This window comes from Mercurialis annua, linkage group LG8, assembly GCF_937616625.2.
Source record: "Mercurialis annua linkage group LG8, ddMerAnnu1.2, whole genome shotgun sequence".
Taxonomy (NCBI): domain Eukaryota; kingdom Viridiplantae; phylum Streptophyta; class Magnoliopsida; order Malpighiales; family Euphorbiaceae; genus Mercurialis; species Mercurialis annua.
This window is the reverse complement of record NC_065577.1, coordinates 5,054,058-5,071,977: the sequence shown is the minus strand read 5'-3', so window position 1 is coordinate 5,071,977 and position 17,920 is coordinate 5,054,058. Positions and strand designations below refer to the sequence as shown.

General features: G+C 32.8%; 3 protein-coding genes across 4 annotated transcripts; 2 read left to right on the top strand and 1 right to left on the bottom strand.

Annotated features, from left to right (window-relative positions):
- LOC126660941 (tobamovirus multiplication protein 1-like) lies at positions 1-4,112 on the bottom strand. The gene is made up of 11 exons (XM_050354665.2): positions 3,712-4,112; positions 2,676-2,766; positions 2,541-2,593; positions 2,189-2,281; positions 2,034-2,105; positions 1,878-1,950; positions 1,704-1,749; positions 1,544-1,607; positions 1,386-1,439; positions 1,191-1,268; positions 1-318 (listed from the first exon to the last, which is right to left on the bottom strand). Exons 1-11 carry the CDS (start codon positions 3,859-3,861, stop codon positions 226-228), a joined length of 867 nt encoding a protein of 288 aa, XP_050210622.1. The 5' UTR covers positions 3,862-4,112; the 3' UTR covers positions 1-225.
- Positions 4,113-4,836: 724 nt separating this feature from the next.
- On the top strand, positions 4,837-12,662 carry LOC126660940 (outer envelope protein 64, mitochondrial). Of its 2 annotated transcripts, XM_050354663.2 has the most exons (13): positions 4,838-5,235; positions 5,936-6,088; positions 6,172-6,296; positions 6,652-6,777; positions 7,213-7,395; positions 7,577-7,721; positions 8,693-8,861; positions 9,550-9,684; positions 9,779-9,979; positions 10,881-11,008; positions 11,097-11,148; positions 11,309-11,378; positions 12,233-12,662. In XM_050354663.2, the coding sequence occupies exons 1-13, from the start codon at positions 4,985-4,987 to the stop codon at positions 12,313-12,315; spliced, it is 1,821 nt and encodes a 606-aa protein (XP_050210620.1). In that variant the 5' UTR covers positions 4,838-4,984; the 3' UTR covers positions 12,316-12,662. The 2 variants fall into 2 exon arrangements, 1 of the variants encoding a protein (XP_050210620.1); XR_008789700.1 differs by lacking the exons at positions 11,309-11,378; positions 12,233-12,662 and having other exon boundaries at positions 4,837-5,235; positions 10,874-11,008.
- Positions 12,663-13,584: 922 nt separating this feature from the next.
- On the top strand, positions 13,585-17,203 carry LOC126660919 (uncharacterized). The gene is made up of 4 exons (XM_050354638.2): positions 13,585-14,339; positions 16,038-16,130; positions 16,501-16,568; positions 16,883-17,203. Exons 1-4 carry the CDS (start codon positions 13,716-13,718, stop codon positions 17,052-17,054), a joined length of 957 nt encoding a protein of 318 aa, XP_050210595.1. The 5' UTR covers positions 13,585-13,715; the 3' UTR covers positions 17,055-17,203.
- The last annotated feature ends 717 nt before the right edge of the window (positions 17,204-17,920 follow it).

Below are 17,920 nucleotides of genomic sequence, written 5' to 3'. Positions count from 1 at the left end.
TTATGATATCTCTTATTATATAAACGCCTCGAAAAATATTTCAGCCAAAGAATTACTACAAGTCCATTAAGTAATGTGTTCAGAATATACACAAAGAACCAAAAGAAAATACAACTTGAGCTACCATAGCATCTTATGTAGCTTTTAATTTCCTTTTTATCTTTGTTTTTTCCCTTTTTCCTTAATTGTTTTTAGATATTCTCAAACAGATTATGTTGAGATTGCCTAGCTTATGGGGTGATATTGATCGGAGATGCGCTTCGGAGGCAGCTTTCTCAAGATAAAGAGCACCAGTGCAGACGGTACTATCTCTACCACCTGCAGTAGCAATGGACAAAATTTCCAATGGTTAAACTCAAAGTTCATTATCATGAGCACACCCAGGGTTGTAAAAGTAGATCATGACAAGCGGAAAAAAGAACAGATTAGAATTGAAGTTTAACGTGCTCATGTTATAAACAAATCAATTCATTTGTAGTATGGGTTTAAACGTGTCATATCGAGGGTTGACATGCAAACTTGTTCACCCATTTATGACATTCAAATATAATATGTCGTGTCCGTGTTATCCATATTCAACGAATTTAAATAGTATGATTCAAATTTAATCCATTTAATTATAATAAATAAATTAAATGAGCCATATTTGTATGAACTATAATCGACCCACTAGATTGATTAAACGGATTATACTGATTGACATGCATAGCCCGTTTAATTTTTTTGTCGCTTTTGTGTTGACACGATTAATAAATAGGTTATGTTCATATTGATCCCAACCGTGACAGCCTAATGGGTCGATATGACACGACCACAATCCGTCAATCCGTTTGACACCCCTAATCATGTCCTATAGTTTCTCCTCATTCCTATCCTATTTAGATATATGCAGTTCTGGCAGCCAAATTTCGATCATATCAATTCAATTTAAGGTTTCACCCCTATGCAAGATTTAGTATCCACAACCATGGAACGGAAACCTTGAAACAAGAAACACTAAGGAAAAACAATATTTTTTATAAGAATAAATTATAAATCTAATTTTTTCTTTCCAAAACATAAACGAAACATTAAAACATAAGAGTCGACAATTTTCCATGCAATAGCCTAAACAGAATTGCTCATGTAATTTCTCTTGTATTTGGCATATGCAAGGGCGAAGGAACACATAAAGATTAGACCAAACTCACCATGTAATACATAAGGTTAAGTAGGGGATGATTCAAGACATCAAGGTCAACTTTCATGTCAAATGCGGAAAACGCAACCTGGGACATATAGGACCATAAATCATCATTATTAAAGAATCAGCTATTTAAACCGAATTACGGAACTTTTAAAAAGAAAAATAGGTAAAGTAATTTTTTTAGTGAAAGGGAACTCACCACAAAACATCTAATCAAGAAACAAGTAAAGCAAATTGCTGTCACGCAGCCAACCTGGCACAAAAAGAGTTGGTCATGTTAGAGCTTTAATGACACCTAATACCTATGTTGTACGTAAATATAAATGTTGAAACAACGAAACAATGTTTCTTATAAACCTCATATAGCTTCTTTTGACGACCTCTAGATTCGATAGGGAATCTCCTCAGCATGACGAACAACCTAAATAGCAGAAAAGGAAGGACCTGAAGTGAGCATATATGCATTATTTTACCTATGGATTATGAAAAACTTTTACGGACATGATTAACTGTTTACCTCCCACCATAAATCAAGAACCCAAGCGCAGCAAAGAATGAGATAGCTGCAGAAGAAATCAAAATAAGTTTTACTAACAAATTACATTTTCTATACATGTGTACTAAAAAAACTTATTGAATTCAAAATAAAATCACTAGTTTACGTAATTAGTAATTTCACTATTAAACTGACCTGAAAAGAAGAGTTTTGATAGTTCCTCTGCGACAGGACTTTTGCTTACTCTTAAGTATATCCAGATGCATCCCTATCCTCGTGAAAAAATGACTCGTAAAGAGAGCTTTACATCCAAGCTATGACTAATAAAGAAATGTATAATTTGCTTCTTACCTGTATGAGGTATACGAACCCATTTACGATGTAATACGTGGGTCTCAGTTTGTCAATTGGAAGGCTTCTTGCCTAAATAAACCACATGAGAATTAGCCAACATTTTATCGTAGTAGTTTAGCGGCAAAATCCAAGGCAAAAGAAAACTGGTAAACCTGGTGATATATCTCAGCCCAGAACAGAACTAGTAATGTATACGTTGAAAAGAACAGAAGGCTGGGAAGATCAAGAAGCATGATTTCAAGGGCCTGCAAATAAATTCCTTTTCAGACTCCACGTATAAGAGTTCTTGTGATCTCATCTTTAAAATTCTACTTATTATCATGTTGATGATCACAAAGATTGATATATGAACACTTTAGATACCATAATTTATCGATTTCCTGACGGAAAAATCCGTCAGGAAATCCCTTTTTCTGTAGCGTTTATATGCAGATGGAAGTGATTCAAGTGAAGTACTTCTCTGCATTTAAGCTGAAAACACAGAGCTCTGAAAGAGAAACTTACCTTTGGTTTAATGAGAAACACGTCCTTGTACATACCGAAGAGTACCGCCCTCACTGTTAAAGAGTAATTACCATTTAGCCAGATTACGCTGCTGATTAAGGCAAAAAAAATCACAAATAATATACACAGCCTTACATCCATTCACCAGAAAATTCATCAAGTGGAAAACCTTTTGCGTTGTCCACCCATATTCCGGCACTCTCAATTGGATACGGAAAAGTTGTACCTGAAAATGATAAAACGTTTAGGCTACATACGGGAAAATTAATGAATGTTGAGAGGCTGAGATAGTATAGCCTATAGGTAAATAAAAGAGCACAAAGATATATACGCCTCATTTCTATTTCTACGAATACTATAGCAAGATAGTACTGTTAAGATCAATTCAAGACAATGTATATATTAATCAAAGCCAACATAATGAAACAACAATTAGACGAGTCCATCAAACGCTTCGTTGGTTTTGGTAGCTATTGCTCGCAATCTGACTAACATTTTTAATTTGTAAACTAAGTAGGTGATACAATTTTACACAAATATAGTGATACATCTAATTCAAATGCTATGAGAGGATCAAGCACATAAGGTTTCTTTTGTTTTTTCACTCTAAACTAAAATTGGTTGAGCACAATGACAACACATCAGATGGATGAGCTGAATTTTTTCTGCATTGCATAGAAACTCCTCGAATCCCACATTTCGCACTTCATTTCCATATTAAAACTCGAAAACTTTACATAAACAGCCTATTCTTTCAAAAAATACCCTTGGCATTTCCGTTTCATCGTTTCCGATTCTTATTTTGGAATTTTTAAACCCACAAAGCTTAAGGAACTATTGCTAAAGGGCAGTGGTGCCTAACTTTACAAGTAATGGCTTAAAGTTTCAGCTTTGTCATACCAAATTTCATTCAACATTTTAGCCTATTAAAGCACTTTCATCTAGCTAGTATACTAAATATCAAAAAAGTCTCAAGTCGAGCTCAAAAAAAATCAAAAAATAGATATTAATAAAATAGAAAATGCTAATTATTTCAAAGAACATAATAGTAATAACCAATTTCCTATGAAAAACCACAAATTTTCACAAAAATAGAACTCCTGAAATTCAAGAATCAAATCAACATTACATTATATAGAATCAAACCCAAAAAAAGACAAAAAAAACATACCAGAGCAACAAAAGAGACCAATGCATAAGAACAACTCAAGAAATAAAAAATCCCACGTTGCCATTCCTCTGAATCATCAAGCTCGTCCCACCAATGTCCATGAAACCCATTGGATCCACTGTAATAAAAATCATTATAAACCCATCTCATTCTTGAAAACTTTAGGCTAAAATTTATATTATAATGTTTGTATTTTCAAGAATCTGGAGAGCCAAGAACAAATTTAGAAAGGATCAGAAGAAAGAAAAGGTGGTTATGATTGTGAGAAATATATGGGATGTGGATTTGAGTTGACAGTTGGAGAGAAGAGAGGATGACACGTGGAGGAGGAGGGTGCGACACGTGGAGGGGTGATTAGTTGAAGAGGAAATGGAAGACTTGGTTCGGGTGGCATATTCGTTAATTGCGCAACGAACATGCTTTGCTTTGTTTGCATTCGGAGTTTACCATGTTTTTGTCATTCATTCATGGGCGGTTCTTGAATTTATTTAAGAAAAACTTTTAGATTTTTTTAAAATAGCTTAAGAATTTTTAAATTATGAAATTGGTATGAGGATTGGTTTCAGCAGAAGAATTCAGTTTGGAATACTTGTTAATATATAAATTATCCACTATTAAAAATAAATATGAGCAACATTTTATTTAATCAAAATTATCATTCAGCTATCTTTTAAAAAAGTCAAATCATATATGATCAATTGGCAAATTTTTTTGAAAAAAATGTTGAAAAATATTAATAGGCGTCAAACTGATATGATTATTTGTGTTTAATTTTGAGCTGGATCCATTATTAGAAAATGTCGTATTTTGTTAATTTTTTTAATAATATACGTTTTTTTTACTTACTGTTTATATTTATTAGAAATCACAATCATTTGAGTATACTAAGTTTTTTTTTTTCAAATTCTAAAATATATATTTCACCATCAAAATATCAATTTTCATATATAACATCAAATAAATAAAAAACAGTAAATTTTTATTTTATCCAGGCCAGAGGCCTTAGCCAAGGACCAAGGTTATTAAAACAGTGGGCCTCACCGACTCCGAGCATAACCACTAGCCCAGCCCAGCCCGTGATCAAAGTGGGAGCATACGAAGAAGATTCGCGCGTCAACCGCACGATTCCGACAAACCAAAAATACCAGGAGGCCAAGAATCGTGACTCTAAACCCCCCGGCGCAGAATAGCACTTAAAACCTGCTCTAAAACCCTTCTAAAACCCTTCATTTGATCATTTCCTTCATTAATTTTATTTCAACAAATTAAAACCATGGCAAAGCCCCTAACTCTGATCAAACAAAACGCCTCCAACCCTAAACTATGGTTAGTCATCACCGTCACCGTCGCCGGAATCGTCGTGCTAGCGGAGACACGGAGACGCCGGCGAAAATCGATGATAACGGTGATTCCGGAAGATTACAGAGCTTTCATAGAGAAATTCGAGATTCTTCCATTTCCTCAACCGCCTCCTCCTGCCGCCAAACAGTCGCTATCAGGCCTCTCATTTGCCATCAAGGACATGTTCGTCTTTTCGCACACACTCATAGCTTTAAACTATAGAATCATCGCTCCACTTTATTTTATGTTTATAGTATATATGCTTGAATTTCTGATTACTTTTTTAATATTGTTTCGGTGATTTTTAAATGCCTTTTTGCTGTTATGTTATGGAGTAGTTTATATCTTGAATTATTTTCGTATGATTTTTTGAAATATTGAGAGGCATTGATTTTTATCAAAATTTTTGATGATCATATACTAAGGAAGGTTCAGTTTGCCTCCAAACTTGATACAAAAGATCAATTAAGCTTTGAAAAAAAAAACACTTTGAACTTGTCATCTTGGCCCGTTTTACCTTCAGATGAGTTGTCAAAAAATGATTGATGCATTATATTCAAATTGGAGCCAATGTGTCAAAATATTATTGGACAATTTGAAGCTGAAGGGTAAAACGAGTCAAAATGCCAAGTTGAGACTTTTTTTCTTCAAAGCCATGAGCTTGGCTTTTATTGATCTTTTGTGTCAAGTTTGGGGGGGCAAAATGAACCTTTGTTGGATCATATACAAACAATGTTGTAATTTATGAAATGCATAATGCTGTTTTGTTAATTGTGTACATTGTGGGCTTGTATTTATGATTTTATGTGCATGAATGATAGTTATAGTGGTGGATTGATTTTTAAATAATGAGAAGTAACTGTAGTGAATTCTGATGTTGCAGATTTGACGTGAAGGGTTATGTGTCTGGATTTGGGAATCCGGATTGGAGACGAACACATGAAGTTGCCGAGAAAATGGCAGTGGTAGTTACTGCTTTGTTAAAGAATGGAGCTACTTGTGTTGGCAAAACTGTTATGAATGAATTAGGATTGGGGTAATTCACTTTTTAACTTTATAGTTTTCTAGTTTTGTTAAAGTGCGTTTTATTTATTTGTTTGCCTGTTTTATATTTATTAGGATAACTGGTGAGAATATGCATTATGGAACTCCTGTCAATCCGCAGATGCCCTCATTTGTACCTGGAGGTTCCTCTAGTGGTTCAGCTGTTGCCGTTGCAGCAGAGCTTGTCGATTTTGCTCTTGGTTAGCGGTTCATTTGTTTATTAGTCTATTTACTGAATAGCTGATGCTATATTGTATTTGATTACATTCATAATTGATAACTAGTCAATGCTGGCCGTATGGCGTGAGAAAACTTTCAGTTCAATTATCTTCATGAGGTTCCTGTGCTAATTATTCTGACAAAACCAGTGATGAGAATATGAATTTCCAGTTATGTCTTTGTTTATGTTGCTACTCACTGCGAATTTAGTGGATTGTTTTTCTTGTTTAATACAATTTAATAATTCTTGTAGTTCTTCGTGTACAGATAGATTCACAGATTATTTTTGCTCCGAATTATGCAATCTGACTCTTTAAGCTTCGTGTAATTTTACAGGTGCAGATACAACTGGCGGCATCAGAATTCCGGCAGCATTCTGTGGTGTATTTGGTTATCGACCATCCCAAGGGGCAGTATCTATGATAGGAGTGATTCCAAATGCACAAAGTTTGGACACAGTTGGTATGTTTACTTAATGTTATGCTGTAAATTTGTGTAGAAATAAAGTGCAGAATGACTCGAACCAAACCTGGTATTTGGGTGTTCTAGCTTAGTTGAACGGCACTGAAATGTCAAGATTATAACTAAACTTATTCTCATGTTGAGGCATGCCTTAAAGAAGTTGAAATGACTGTTTTTGAGATGTTTGCTAAATGGTAGCTGTGTATATTTAAATTTTCATTATATTATGACAAAACTATATTGGTTTGCATACTTGCTCTCCCGGTAAGCTAATTCTGTATAATGTTTGTATGCCTTTTAGGTACTCATTTGCTTATTTACATGTTCATTGAGATGTTTGGGAGATCCATTATTTTCTCTTTTGCCTGGCAGAATACTATTCTGTTTGTAGTTGTTTATTTCTTCATTTCCTTTTCTTTTATGACATTCATTTAGGATGGTTTGCACGAGATCCTTCTATACTACGTTCTGTTGGACATGCTTTAATGCAACTAAAGGCTGTGGAGCCAAGAAGGACAAGGCGACTTATTTTTGCTAGTGATCTTTTCCAGCTTTCTAAGGTTCCCAAGCAGAAGACTGAATACGTTATTAGCAAAGCAATTGAAAATATGTCTGGATGTAAGTTTTAAAGATCCAAGATATTTCTGATTGTTCTGATATATTTCCACTTTATAGATTGCTCAGATTACTATCTTAGCAATGTGAAAGTGGTTTACCTACTAATTGAAGGGCAGGGGCTCGAAGATGTTACTGTAACTATATACTTGCTGATTGCTATGTTGTTTCGTTAATTGCACAGATCAGCCACCAAAGCATTTGAACTTTAGTCATTATATTGCTTCAAATGTACCAAGTCTAAAAGGGTTCTGTGAACAATCTACAAACATGCTAAATGGAACATCTTCTCTGAAAGCTCTCTCATCAGTCATGGGTTCATTACAAAGGTACTAATCAATTATTTTATTATATCCTGATATTTTTCCCTACTTCTGAAAATAAATGTGTCGAGTAGATCATGTTTTGTCGAATTATCGTGTTTTGTTCAGCTTTCTTTTTGGCTTTAAATTTGTTATCTTATTTTGTCATTGCTAGAATTACACATGCGGGGCATACGTATGTATGCATATATGTTTGTTTACTTTTTTTCATGGCTTTATTCATGTGTACAGCACAGTCAAAAAGCGAGGTGCCATGTGTGTTTCCAGTGATGCTATGCCTATAAATTAAGTCTGGATATAACTTACATTCACTTTTTGCAATTGCTTGAAAGATCTCTTGGATGAACGAGTAAATTGTCAATAACAAGGTGTTCAAGAAAAGTGCTTCTGAAAGGACTAAAAGATATCAGCTTACCCCTAACATGAAAAAGCATGTGCAGATTAAGGGACTGAAATATTAAACATAGGATAAATTTCAACAAAGTATTGTCTGGTATATTAGAATTGAAGACTCTTAATTCTCCTTCATAAATTACAGGATTGCATATGTTTTTTTCTTTTCTGAAAACAGCATATTTAAATCATTGTGGTCTTGATCAGTGGAGCTGGTGCCACTGGGAGACTGCCCTCTTCTTTTCTTTATTAGGTGGCTGCTAAACTTGATCTGATATGGCATTTTAAGTATTAGTACCTACTTGGCTGTGAGCTTTATTTACAGTTTATGCTTTCTTCTTGTCAAATCTTCATATTGACTTAGCAGTACTCAAACTTGTTGATTAATATTTTGGTCAAGTTAGATTTGAATATTCCCGCCCGCCTGCATATTTTGACATGATATTTATTGAATTCTTCTCTCTATGTCACGGTTGGTGTCGTGAAATGTGGACAAAATTGTTGGGGCTTTGCCCTTCACTGAATGGTTTTGGACCTTTGGTTTCATTTTGACTAACATCTGTAATGCACATGTTTCTTTTCAGATATGAGTTCAAAACAAATCATGAAGAATGGGTTAAAGCAGTGAAACCCAAGTTAGCCCCTGATGTTTCTAATCGTGTTTTTGCAGCTATTGGCGCCACTCATGAGAATATAAAAGTGCTGTACAAAATCAGGTCTGAGATGCGAGCTGCTACCCAAAGTCTCTTAAAGGTATATCTGCCTTCTTGGGAGTAGCTTTATCTTGGTATTTTGGTACGATCTTCATCAGTTCTAGTAATCCCTGATTCTATACTCATTCCTAATGACACTTTCACTTGTATAACTGTCCTAATTCTTATTAAATCAAGGCCGCGACCTTAATGCTGCTATTTAAATCATCTTTAAATGTTATCTTTTTTCATATGTCACGAGGTGCACAACTGAGTTAGTCATAAGGAATCCACGAAAATTGGCGTGATCTTTTTGCAGGCAGAAATTCTTTCTGCAGTTATACTCATCATATTGCTATATAACAGACTTGATATATAAATTCAAGTCCTATACCCCAATCCTAAAGTAGTTAAGGAAATTAGATATGCAAGCAATGGGCAATAAATGTACTGAAAGGGTATGATAAAAAGAGGAATAGCATATGACGGTTGAAGCTAAGATTGTCACAAAACTCCGTTTTATTAAAACTGCAATATCCTGTTATCTTCTTGCCTTCCCTTATTTCCCCTGCCCCTCTTCCTACTCTCTCATACAAGTATGAGAAGACTTGTGCTTGCACTCTCTTTGTAATTTAATGGAGTGATGCTGTAACTTAAGTTATTTTCGGCTATTTGAAAATATGTATATTTATCTATATAGACACTGTATGAATCTGTCTTATGCATTTGGACTTATCCCTTTTTGTCAGGATGACGGGATATTAGTTATTCCTACAGTTGCAGATCCTCCATTGAGGCTTGATACGAAGAAAGGCTCTTATCTGGAGTCTTATGATAGAGCAATGATACTATCAAGCATTGCAAGCATGTCTGGGTGTTGTCAGGTACCTTAGTTTTATCATCTGTCAACTGTTGTCCCTTTAAGTAATTTCTGAAATCTCATGTACCAACTTTTTTTTCTTGGTATTGCGTTGTTAGGTTTCTGTTCCCTTGGGAAGGCATGAAGGTTGTCCTATCTCTGTCTCGTTTATCTCATTCCATGGAGCTGATAAATTCCTCCTTGATACAATTGTGGACATGCACTCATCTCTTCAAGAGCAAGTTGGCATTGTTTCTAATTCAGCACCGTTGCCAGATATTAATGGAAATATGGATGCCTCAGAACTTTTGAAAGAAAAGGTTAGCTATGAAGAAATATTCTCCAGTTGAACAATAAGTGCCATATTTTGAATATTATTGGGTGCTTATTTTCTGTTCTTCTCCCCCTTCCATTTTCTCCTTCCATTCGGTTGGTAATCTTCATTGCAATCTGGCGTCTTTGTTAATGGAGACAAATTCACGTTCTCTTATTAAAAGTACTTGTCTGTACTCTTATACAAAACTAAAATTCACGTGTTGCATTATGTTTTTAAGTCCAATGATAAAATCGTCTGTGTTTGGTAGAGGACACTGGTATTTACTTTATAGTGTAGAAAAGTAGATAGAGGCTTTGGAAGTATGATGTCTCATAAAAGCCTCTCTTCTCCTTTTCTTTTATCTTCAAACCTTGCAATTTTGATTATTGTGATTTTTGGAATGCTGATATCTCCGGTTTTGTTATTAGTTTGCGAACTAATTTTGTGTCTTTATGCTTTTGACCATTGAGGGTAACTGGAGTTATATTATTGTGCGTGAAATGTAATTGCTACTTGGCTGGTTCACAATTTCATATAGAATTTGGGTTGGCCTGATTTTCACAGAATTTTCAGCATGCTTTTTTCTTTTGAATTTTTTGCTTTCTTGCTTGACTGCAAGAGGATAATTATTAAATTTTTGTTTTTTCTGAGCAGTTGTGGTTATATATTGTTTGTGGTTTATTTAGTAAATTACAATACTTTTTCCAATTACATATTTTTATCCAAACTCACACCTATTGCTGTCCAAAAATGTATTATTTCATCGAGATCTCCTTGTTTTCACAAAATTTATGGTTGGATGTTATGGCAGTGCTGTCTATATTAGCTACTTCATTGTTACTTTATCGTCACTGTATTAAGAAAAGTTGTCACTTTTTGTGTTATACTCATCATGAAGATTTCAGGGGAATGCTGCATTTAAGGGAAAGCAGTGGAATAAGGCTGTCAGTTACTACACTGAAGCAATTAAATTAAATGGGTCATTTGCAACTTACTATTGCAACCGAGCAGCAGCATATTTAGAATTAGGATGGTATGCTACTTTGTCTAGTTCGCAACATATATTTTTTATTTTATTGCTCTCTGTATTTGTTGATTTACTTAATTAATTAATTATGCAGCTTTCAGCAAGCTGAAGAAGATTGCAGTCAGGCAATATCACTTGATAAAAAGGTGTATAGATGACTATTGAGATTGCTTTACACAATAATTAATTTTTGGTTCTCCTGTGACATTGTTGTTCTATACAGTGGAAGTGGATGAAAAAGAGTTGCTCCAATATAAACAAATGTTTTGGCTTACAATTTTCACATGCTCTGTCGTTTCTTTGTAGATTGTGAAAGCCTATCTTCGGCGTGGAACAGCTAGAGAATCACTTCTCTGCTATAAAGAGGCTGCTCAAGGTGAGTCCTCAATTTAGTTTGTCTAATTTAGAGTTTTAGACTGTAGCCTGCATATCTGCTGAATTTTTGCATGCATAGCATAGGAGATTATGAAAATGTGATGGGCAACTGGGCATTATTGCATTTGTTTCACAAGATCTAGACAAAGTCAACAGTTTCCTTATAAGATGAAAAGCTGTTGGCATCTCTCTTGACACCAGGATGAAATGTTCATTTAAACAATATATTATCTTTTCAACATCAAGCCTACAGCCAAAGGACTATATGATGGGGAACTTAGGGCTTGTTTGGGATTGCTGTTTGGGGTTAAAAAATGTTTTTAGAATTAATTGTTTGATTTCTTTTAATTTTAGCTAAACTGCTGTTTTCACTTGCTTTTTGAAAACCCGTCTATTTACCTGCTTTTTTCAAACACCAGTTTTGAGAACTCAATTGATTTTTTTTTTATTGGAAAGTGCTTTTCCAAATCTCAATGCTAAACACAACCTCAGCGATCTACTCGCTTATGGGTATAAATGTTACGCCACTCGTTTTCTTCAATAACTTTGCTTAGAGGGTACTATATTTCTTTAACATCAAAATTTCCAGCCAAAAGAATTCGAGTTGGCAATTATAGTGATCTGCCTATTGAGGAGAAAACAATCTACGTTGTTTTGAAAAATACATCATTCTCTCCCAACTTGATTAGTTTGAAAAAACATCAAGGAATTTGGTAAAACTCTATAAATAGATCAATATATCGACATTTTAATTCTATTGATTGTACAAACGCGAATGATTGTTTTGAATATATTACTTTAATGTGTTATGACGTCTTTATTCATGACAGAATTTCGATTTCTTGATATTTACAGATTTCAAGCATGCTCTTGTTCTCGAACCATATAATAAGACGGCTAGTCAAGCCGGGGAAAGATTAAGAAAGCTGATTAGTTGATGGCTTTACTCATATCTCCTCCTACCTATTTACGCAAAAAATATAGCATTGAAATGAGGATTTGACTAAAGGCTACTTTCCTTCTCGACATTTTTCCGTAAAAATAACAGAACAAAATGATATAGAGGTGAAGTTCTCTGTTTGTGCATAGCAATTTACAATAGTGTATTTTTTTGTCACTTGAAAAGGTTCCATTTTTCCTTCTTGACTGCATCAGATACAGGAATTGAAAAGGCAGTTGCTAATTGTGTATGTGTATTAAGTTGCAATTTTGTTCTAGAGTCAGTTGCCTTAGCGGTATTCGGTGCAATTGAATCCTTTTTCCGGATCCAAGGTTTTATCTTTCATACGAGTTCCTATCAACTTCTACAAGCTCAATACGCAGCCTAGGTTGAAGCATCGATACAATTTGTTGATTTTGTGTAAATTACTTGCCTTGGTGATGTTTGACTGTGCTTGTGTGAGGAAAATTTAAAGGCCAAATCAATCTTTCTAGGGTATTTTTTGTGCGCCTGTCCCTTCATGTGAGCTGATAAAACTTGAATTTTTTCCGCCCCAATTTGGACAATTAGCTTTCGATTAAAGTGAAAATTAAAAAATGAGCTAAAATTGAAGATATTAAAAGATTTGGATATAAATGAAAATAATAAAAAAGATTTGAATATTTTTAAGTGATTAAGTCTTAATTAAATAGCTTAAAAATGAGGAGAAATAGTTTTTTTTTTGGAAGAAGAAACAATTCACTTTTTTTTTGAGAGGGAAACAATTCTAAAGTGATCATAAGAATAGCAATTATATTTTGTTTTTTTTTTAAAAGTGATGTTCTATAAACAGTTTCAAAAATGTGAATTTAAAAAGAGTTTAAAATCTTTTGAAATCTATCAAAAAATGGTGTTTTCTAAAGTGGTTTTAAATTATTTAAAAAAAAAACGTTTAAAACTGTTTGAAACTCCATTAGAAAATGGTGAAAAATAGTTTCAAATAGAAACCGTTTGCAATTAACCTCATTAAAAACTGTTTTTGAAACGGTTTATAAAATATTCTCAAATTGTGTTTTTAGAATCCATTTGAAACTTTTTAAAATTGTAGAGTAAAAAAATGAAAATTTATAATTTTTAAAGTAAGGCTAAAAACGTTCAGTTTAGGAATTAAATCTTGTAAATATTTTTGTTTTTTACACAACTTTACAAATGTCCCTTGTAAAATACATTCATGAAATGGGAGAGTGGTCCGTTATTAACCGAATTTATATCAAAAAATTTATGATCCTCTTAAATATTCCACATTCTTTAAAATGTCATATAGGTCAATTCTTTCGATTAAAACAAAGCAGTTAAAAAAACTTGACAAAATTAACAGAAACAACAGGAAAAAAAAACAGAAATCTCCCTGAAAGATCCATGTCAAGATTCCTCAGTTTCGCCGCTTCTCGCGATTGGTTCTACCGATTATCGTTTTCCAGCGCCGGTCTCCGGCCGATCACATCCGATCTCGGCGACGGAACAATCATGCATTGCTGGGTTCCAAAGCTTCCCAAACAATCCAAACCCAATCTCCTCCTCGTCCACGGCATCGGCGCCAACGCAATGTGGCAATACAGCGACCATCTCCGCCACTTCACGCCGTCGTTCAACGTCTACGTCCCCGATCTCCTCTTCTTCGGCGACTCCTTCACGTCGAAACCCGACCGGCACGAGTCGTTTCAGGCGAAATGTTTGATGAGACTCATGCAGTCTCACGGCGTGTTTAAAATGAACCTGGTTGGGATCAGCTACGGCGGGTTTGTAGGGTATAGAATGGCGGCGTTATTTCCTGATGCGGTGGAGAGAATTGTGTTGTGCTGCGCCGGAGTTTGTTTGGAGGAGAATGATATGGGGAAGGGTTTGTTTAGGGTTTCGGATTTGGATGAAGCGGCGAGTATTTTGCTGCCGCAGTCGCCGGAGAAATTGAGGGAGTTGATGCGGTTGTCGTTTGTTAAGCCGGCCAGAGGTGTTCCTTCTTTCTTTCTTGAAGATTTCATCAACGTAAGACTGCATGCCCTTTTACAATCTTTTATAATTCAAATTTTAGTTTATATTAAAATGGACTTATAATTTTACTTATTATTATTTAGTTTGAAGAATTAAATTTGTTTGATTCTAAATCAAATTATACTAGACGTAGAGAATTTTTTAATCTTACAATTGAAACAAACTAAGATATATTTAATTAGTTTTTTTTAATATGAATTTAGTTTTTGAATTTAAGTAAGTGCAAAAAAATATATAATAATAAACATACTATTATTTGATAAAGTGCTATTGTCATCATACTACAGACTTATAATTTTTCTTTTTATTATTTAGTTTGAAGAATTCAATTTTCTTTTTGATTCTAAATCAAATCATACTACAGACATATTGAATTTTTTAATTTTAAAATTGAAACATACTAAGATATATTTAATTAATTTTTTTAATATGAATTTATTTTTGAATTTAAGTGAGCGAAAAAACAGAAACGAACTTTTCGGTTCGGTTTGATATAATCCAAATTTAAAATTTGGACCTGTTCGGCTATGGATTTTCACCAAACTTCGGTGTTTGATTTGTTCGGTTTGATGACCAAACTAACCGAATGCATCCCCTTAGTGCCATGTTTGGTAGAATGCTTAAATCGAAAAAATGCGACAGGTGAAGATATTTTTTGGCAATTACCCTTTTGTAAACGATTTTGAATTATTTACAAATTAATCTGGGTATTTATGATTTTATGGACTTTAAAAAAATACGTTTAAAGATTAAATTAAACTTTTTGATGGACTAATTTATCTGAGTTATAAAGATTATAATGAATTTGATCAAATATTAAAAGAAAAATAATATTGTGTTTTGATGAATGCAAATAATTGATTTTTTAAATAGGTTTAACCATTAAAAAATATCACACCTTTTAATTTATGATTCAAATATTTAAAAAATTATCAATGTTAGTTTTTTTTTTAATTTTCAGTTTCAATTATAGTCATTTGTTCAAATTAAAGTGAAAAGAATTCAAATATTTGTTCCAATTTGCCTTGTTTGCACCAATAATTCCAAACATGAAATAAAATGAAGGGCATATTTGATTTTTTATGTACTCTAATATAAACAAATGGCTACATTTCGAAAAAAAAATGCTAAATTGAAGAGTTTTAAAATTTAGACCATAAATAAAAAGTAGTAAAAGATGAAGTACTTTTTTTTAATAATTAAGCCTTTTTTAAAATTATGGAGATAATAATATTTTTAGTTAAAATGACCGGTAAATAATAATTATTCCGTGAGAAAGTTATGATACCACTAAGATATAATAAAATAGTATGAATGAAATTTTCAATATCAAATTGAAACATAGAGTTAAAATTTGGCATATTCAGACTTTTAGTCCAGATTTTGTTTGTTTGTTTTTTATTTTCTCAAAGGCTAAATTTTTTATTAATAATAATAAAAATTACAAATGAACGATTCTTCAACACATTGAGTTATTCTAAAAGAAATGACGAGAACTGTAAAAAATTACAGTCATCGACTAGGGTTTTTTTTGGGTAGCGTTTACCTTTAATAAAATAGTATAAATGAAATTTTCAATATCTAATTGAAACGTAGAGTTAAAATTTGGCAAATTCAGACTTTTAATCCAGATTTTGTTTGTTAAAATTTTGCAACTGGTTTAGTTCTTTACCTTTTTTTTTGTTGGGTCAGGTAATGTGTAAGGATTATGCTCAGGAGAAGAGAGAATTAATACAGGCCATACTCAGGGGTCGAAAGACTTCTGATCTCCCAAAGATTACTCAGGTAACCAAACAAGACCTAGTGAAAAGCAATGGATAATTGATTAATTTTAAATTATTTTAATATGGTGAGTAAATTTTGATTTTATTTCAACAAAAAAGATTTTTAATTGCTAAATTCTAATTTATTTGGTTTTTATACATTTTGGTGACTTTTTCTCTCTCACTGAAATAAAAAAAATAAAAAAATTGGATACTCCTGAACGCAATTACCCAAAAAGCACTACTAGTGGTGAGTGGTGACTATTAAAATTGGTTAGTTGGTCATATATTTTTTTTCTGTAAAATATAAAATCGAAAAATCAAAAAACGCACCCGAACATTTTAATTAGATGATTAACAGGCGTTTTTTTCAATTTTTGATTGGAAAGCAGCCAACATTGATAATATGGGGAGAGCAAGATCAAATTTTCCCACTTGAATTGGGACACAGATTGCAAAGGTAGGTCACTCCACTTTAATTCTTCTTATTTTCTCATCCATATGCCTTCCATTCATAAATCTTTAATCAAAATATATTCATAAATCATATACCTGACAATTTATTTTTTAATTTTACTAAGCATACATAATATTATGGTTCCACATGACGCTACGTCAGACTTGATACTATGTGGAACCACTGTTTTTTTCGTAAACCGTATTCATGTCAAATTTGACGTTGTTTACTATAAACTTTAAAAGAATTAAATTGTTGTATCAATGAACTGGGAACATGAGTAATTTAATTAATTTGAATTTTGTATTATGTGGTAGGCATTTGGGAGAAAATGCAGAATTAGTGATCATCAAGGATGCTGGGCATGCAGTAAATCTAGAAAAGTCCAAGGACTTTGTTAATCACTTAAAATCTTTTCTCATTAATTCAATTCCACCTTCTTCTTCTACTTTGAAACAACTTTTCCAAGAATTCTTAAAATTAAATTGACTCCTTATATTTTGTCAAACATAGCATTAAATCATTTAATTTTTTTCTTTGTTTTTTTGACAAAAAGTTGATTAATGGAGTGCTTTTTACTGTAGATGTATGAAATTACTCTCACTTTTTTTCCATTCCTTATAAATTATTTGCTGAAAGATTCTTTCTTGTTCTTATAATAAGTCAATTAATTTGGTTTTAGCATACTTATTTATCAAAATTTTGGAGGAACCAGAAAAAAGAGAAGAAAAAACAAAAAGGATAAGAAAAATACTGTTTCTATATGAAATTGGTTCTATGGACTTTGGACATGCAACAACATTGCCCAAATGATCAATAATGGCTAAATTTTTCAAATTTTTTTTATAAAAATTCAAATTTTTTATAAAAATTCAAATTTTTTAATTTTATCAAATTTGTCTTAAAATACATGATTTCGTTTCAATTTTACTCATGTGACATCTACATGGCACTGATGTGACATGCCACACATCAGTGCCACATAAGAAAAATTAATTGTGTAATTGGACAAAATTGAAAAGAAATCATGCATTTTAGGAGAAAATGGATAAAATTAAAAGGTTTGGATTATTTAAATTTTTTATAAAAGGTTTTTTTTTTTAATCATTTAGCCTTTATTTAATTATATCTTTGATGAGTTTGTAACTTTGTATTATGCTAATCAAGATAAATTGTTTTTTAAAGATTCTAAATAATATATTTTCGTTGAAATTCATTTTATGACCTTTATAAGTTTCAACCAACAATCCATAAAATTTCATCAGTTATTTCCTATCCTCCGCCTTCTCCGATTTGCTGTTCTCTAGACTGCCTCCGCTGCTTTTGAGCCGCCACTGCTTTTTTGGCCAATAATA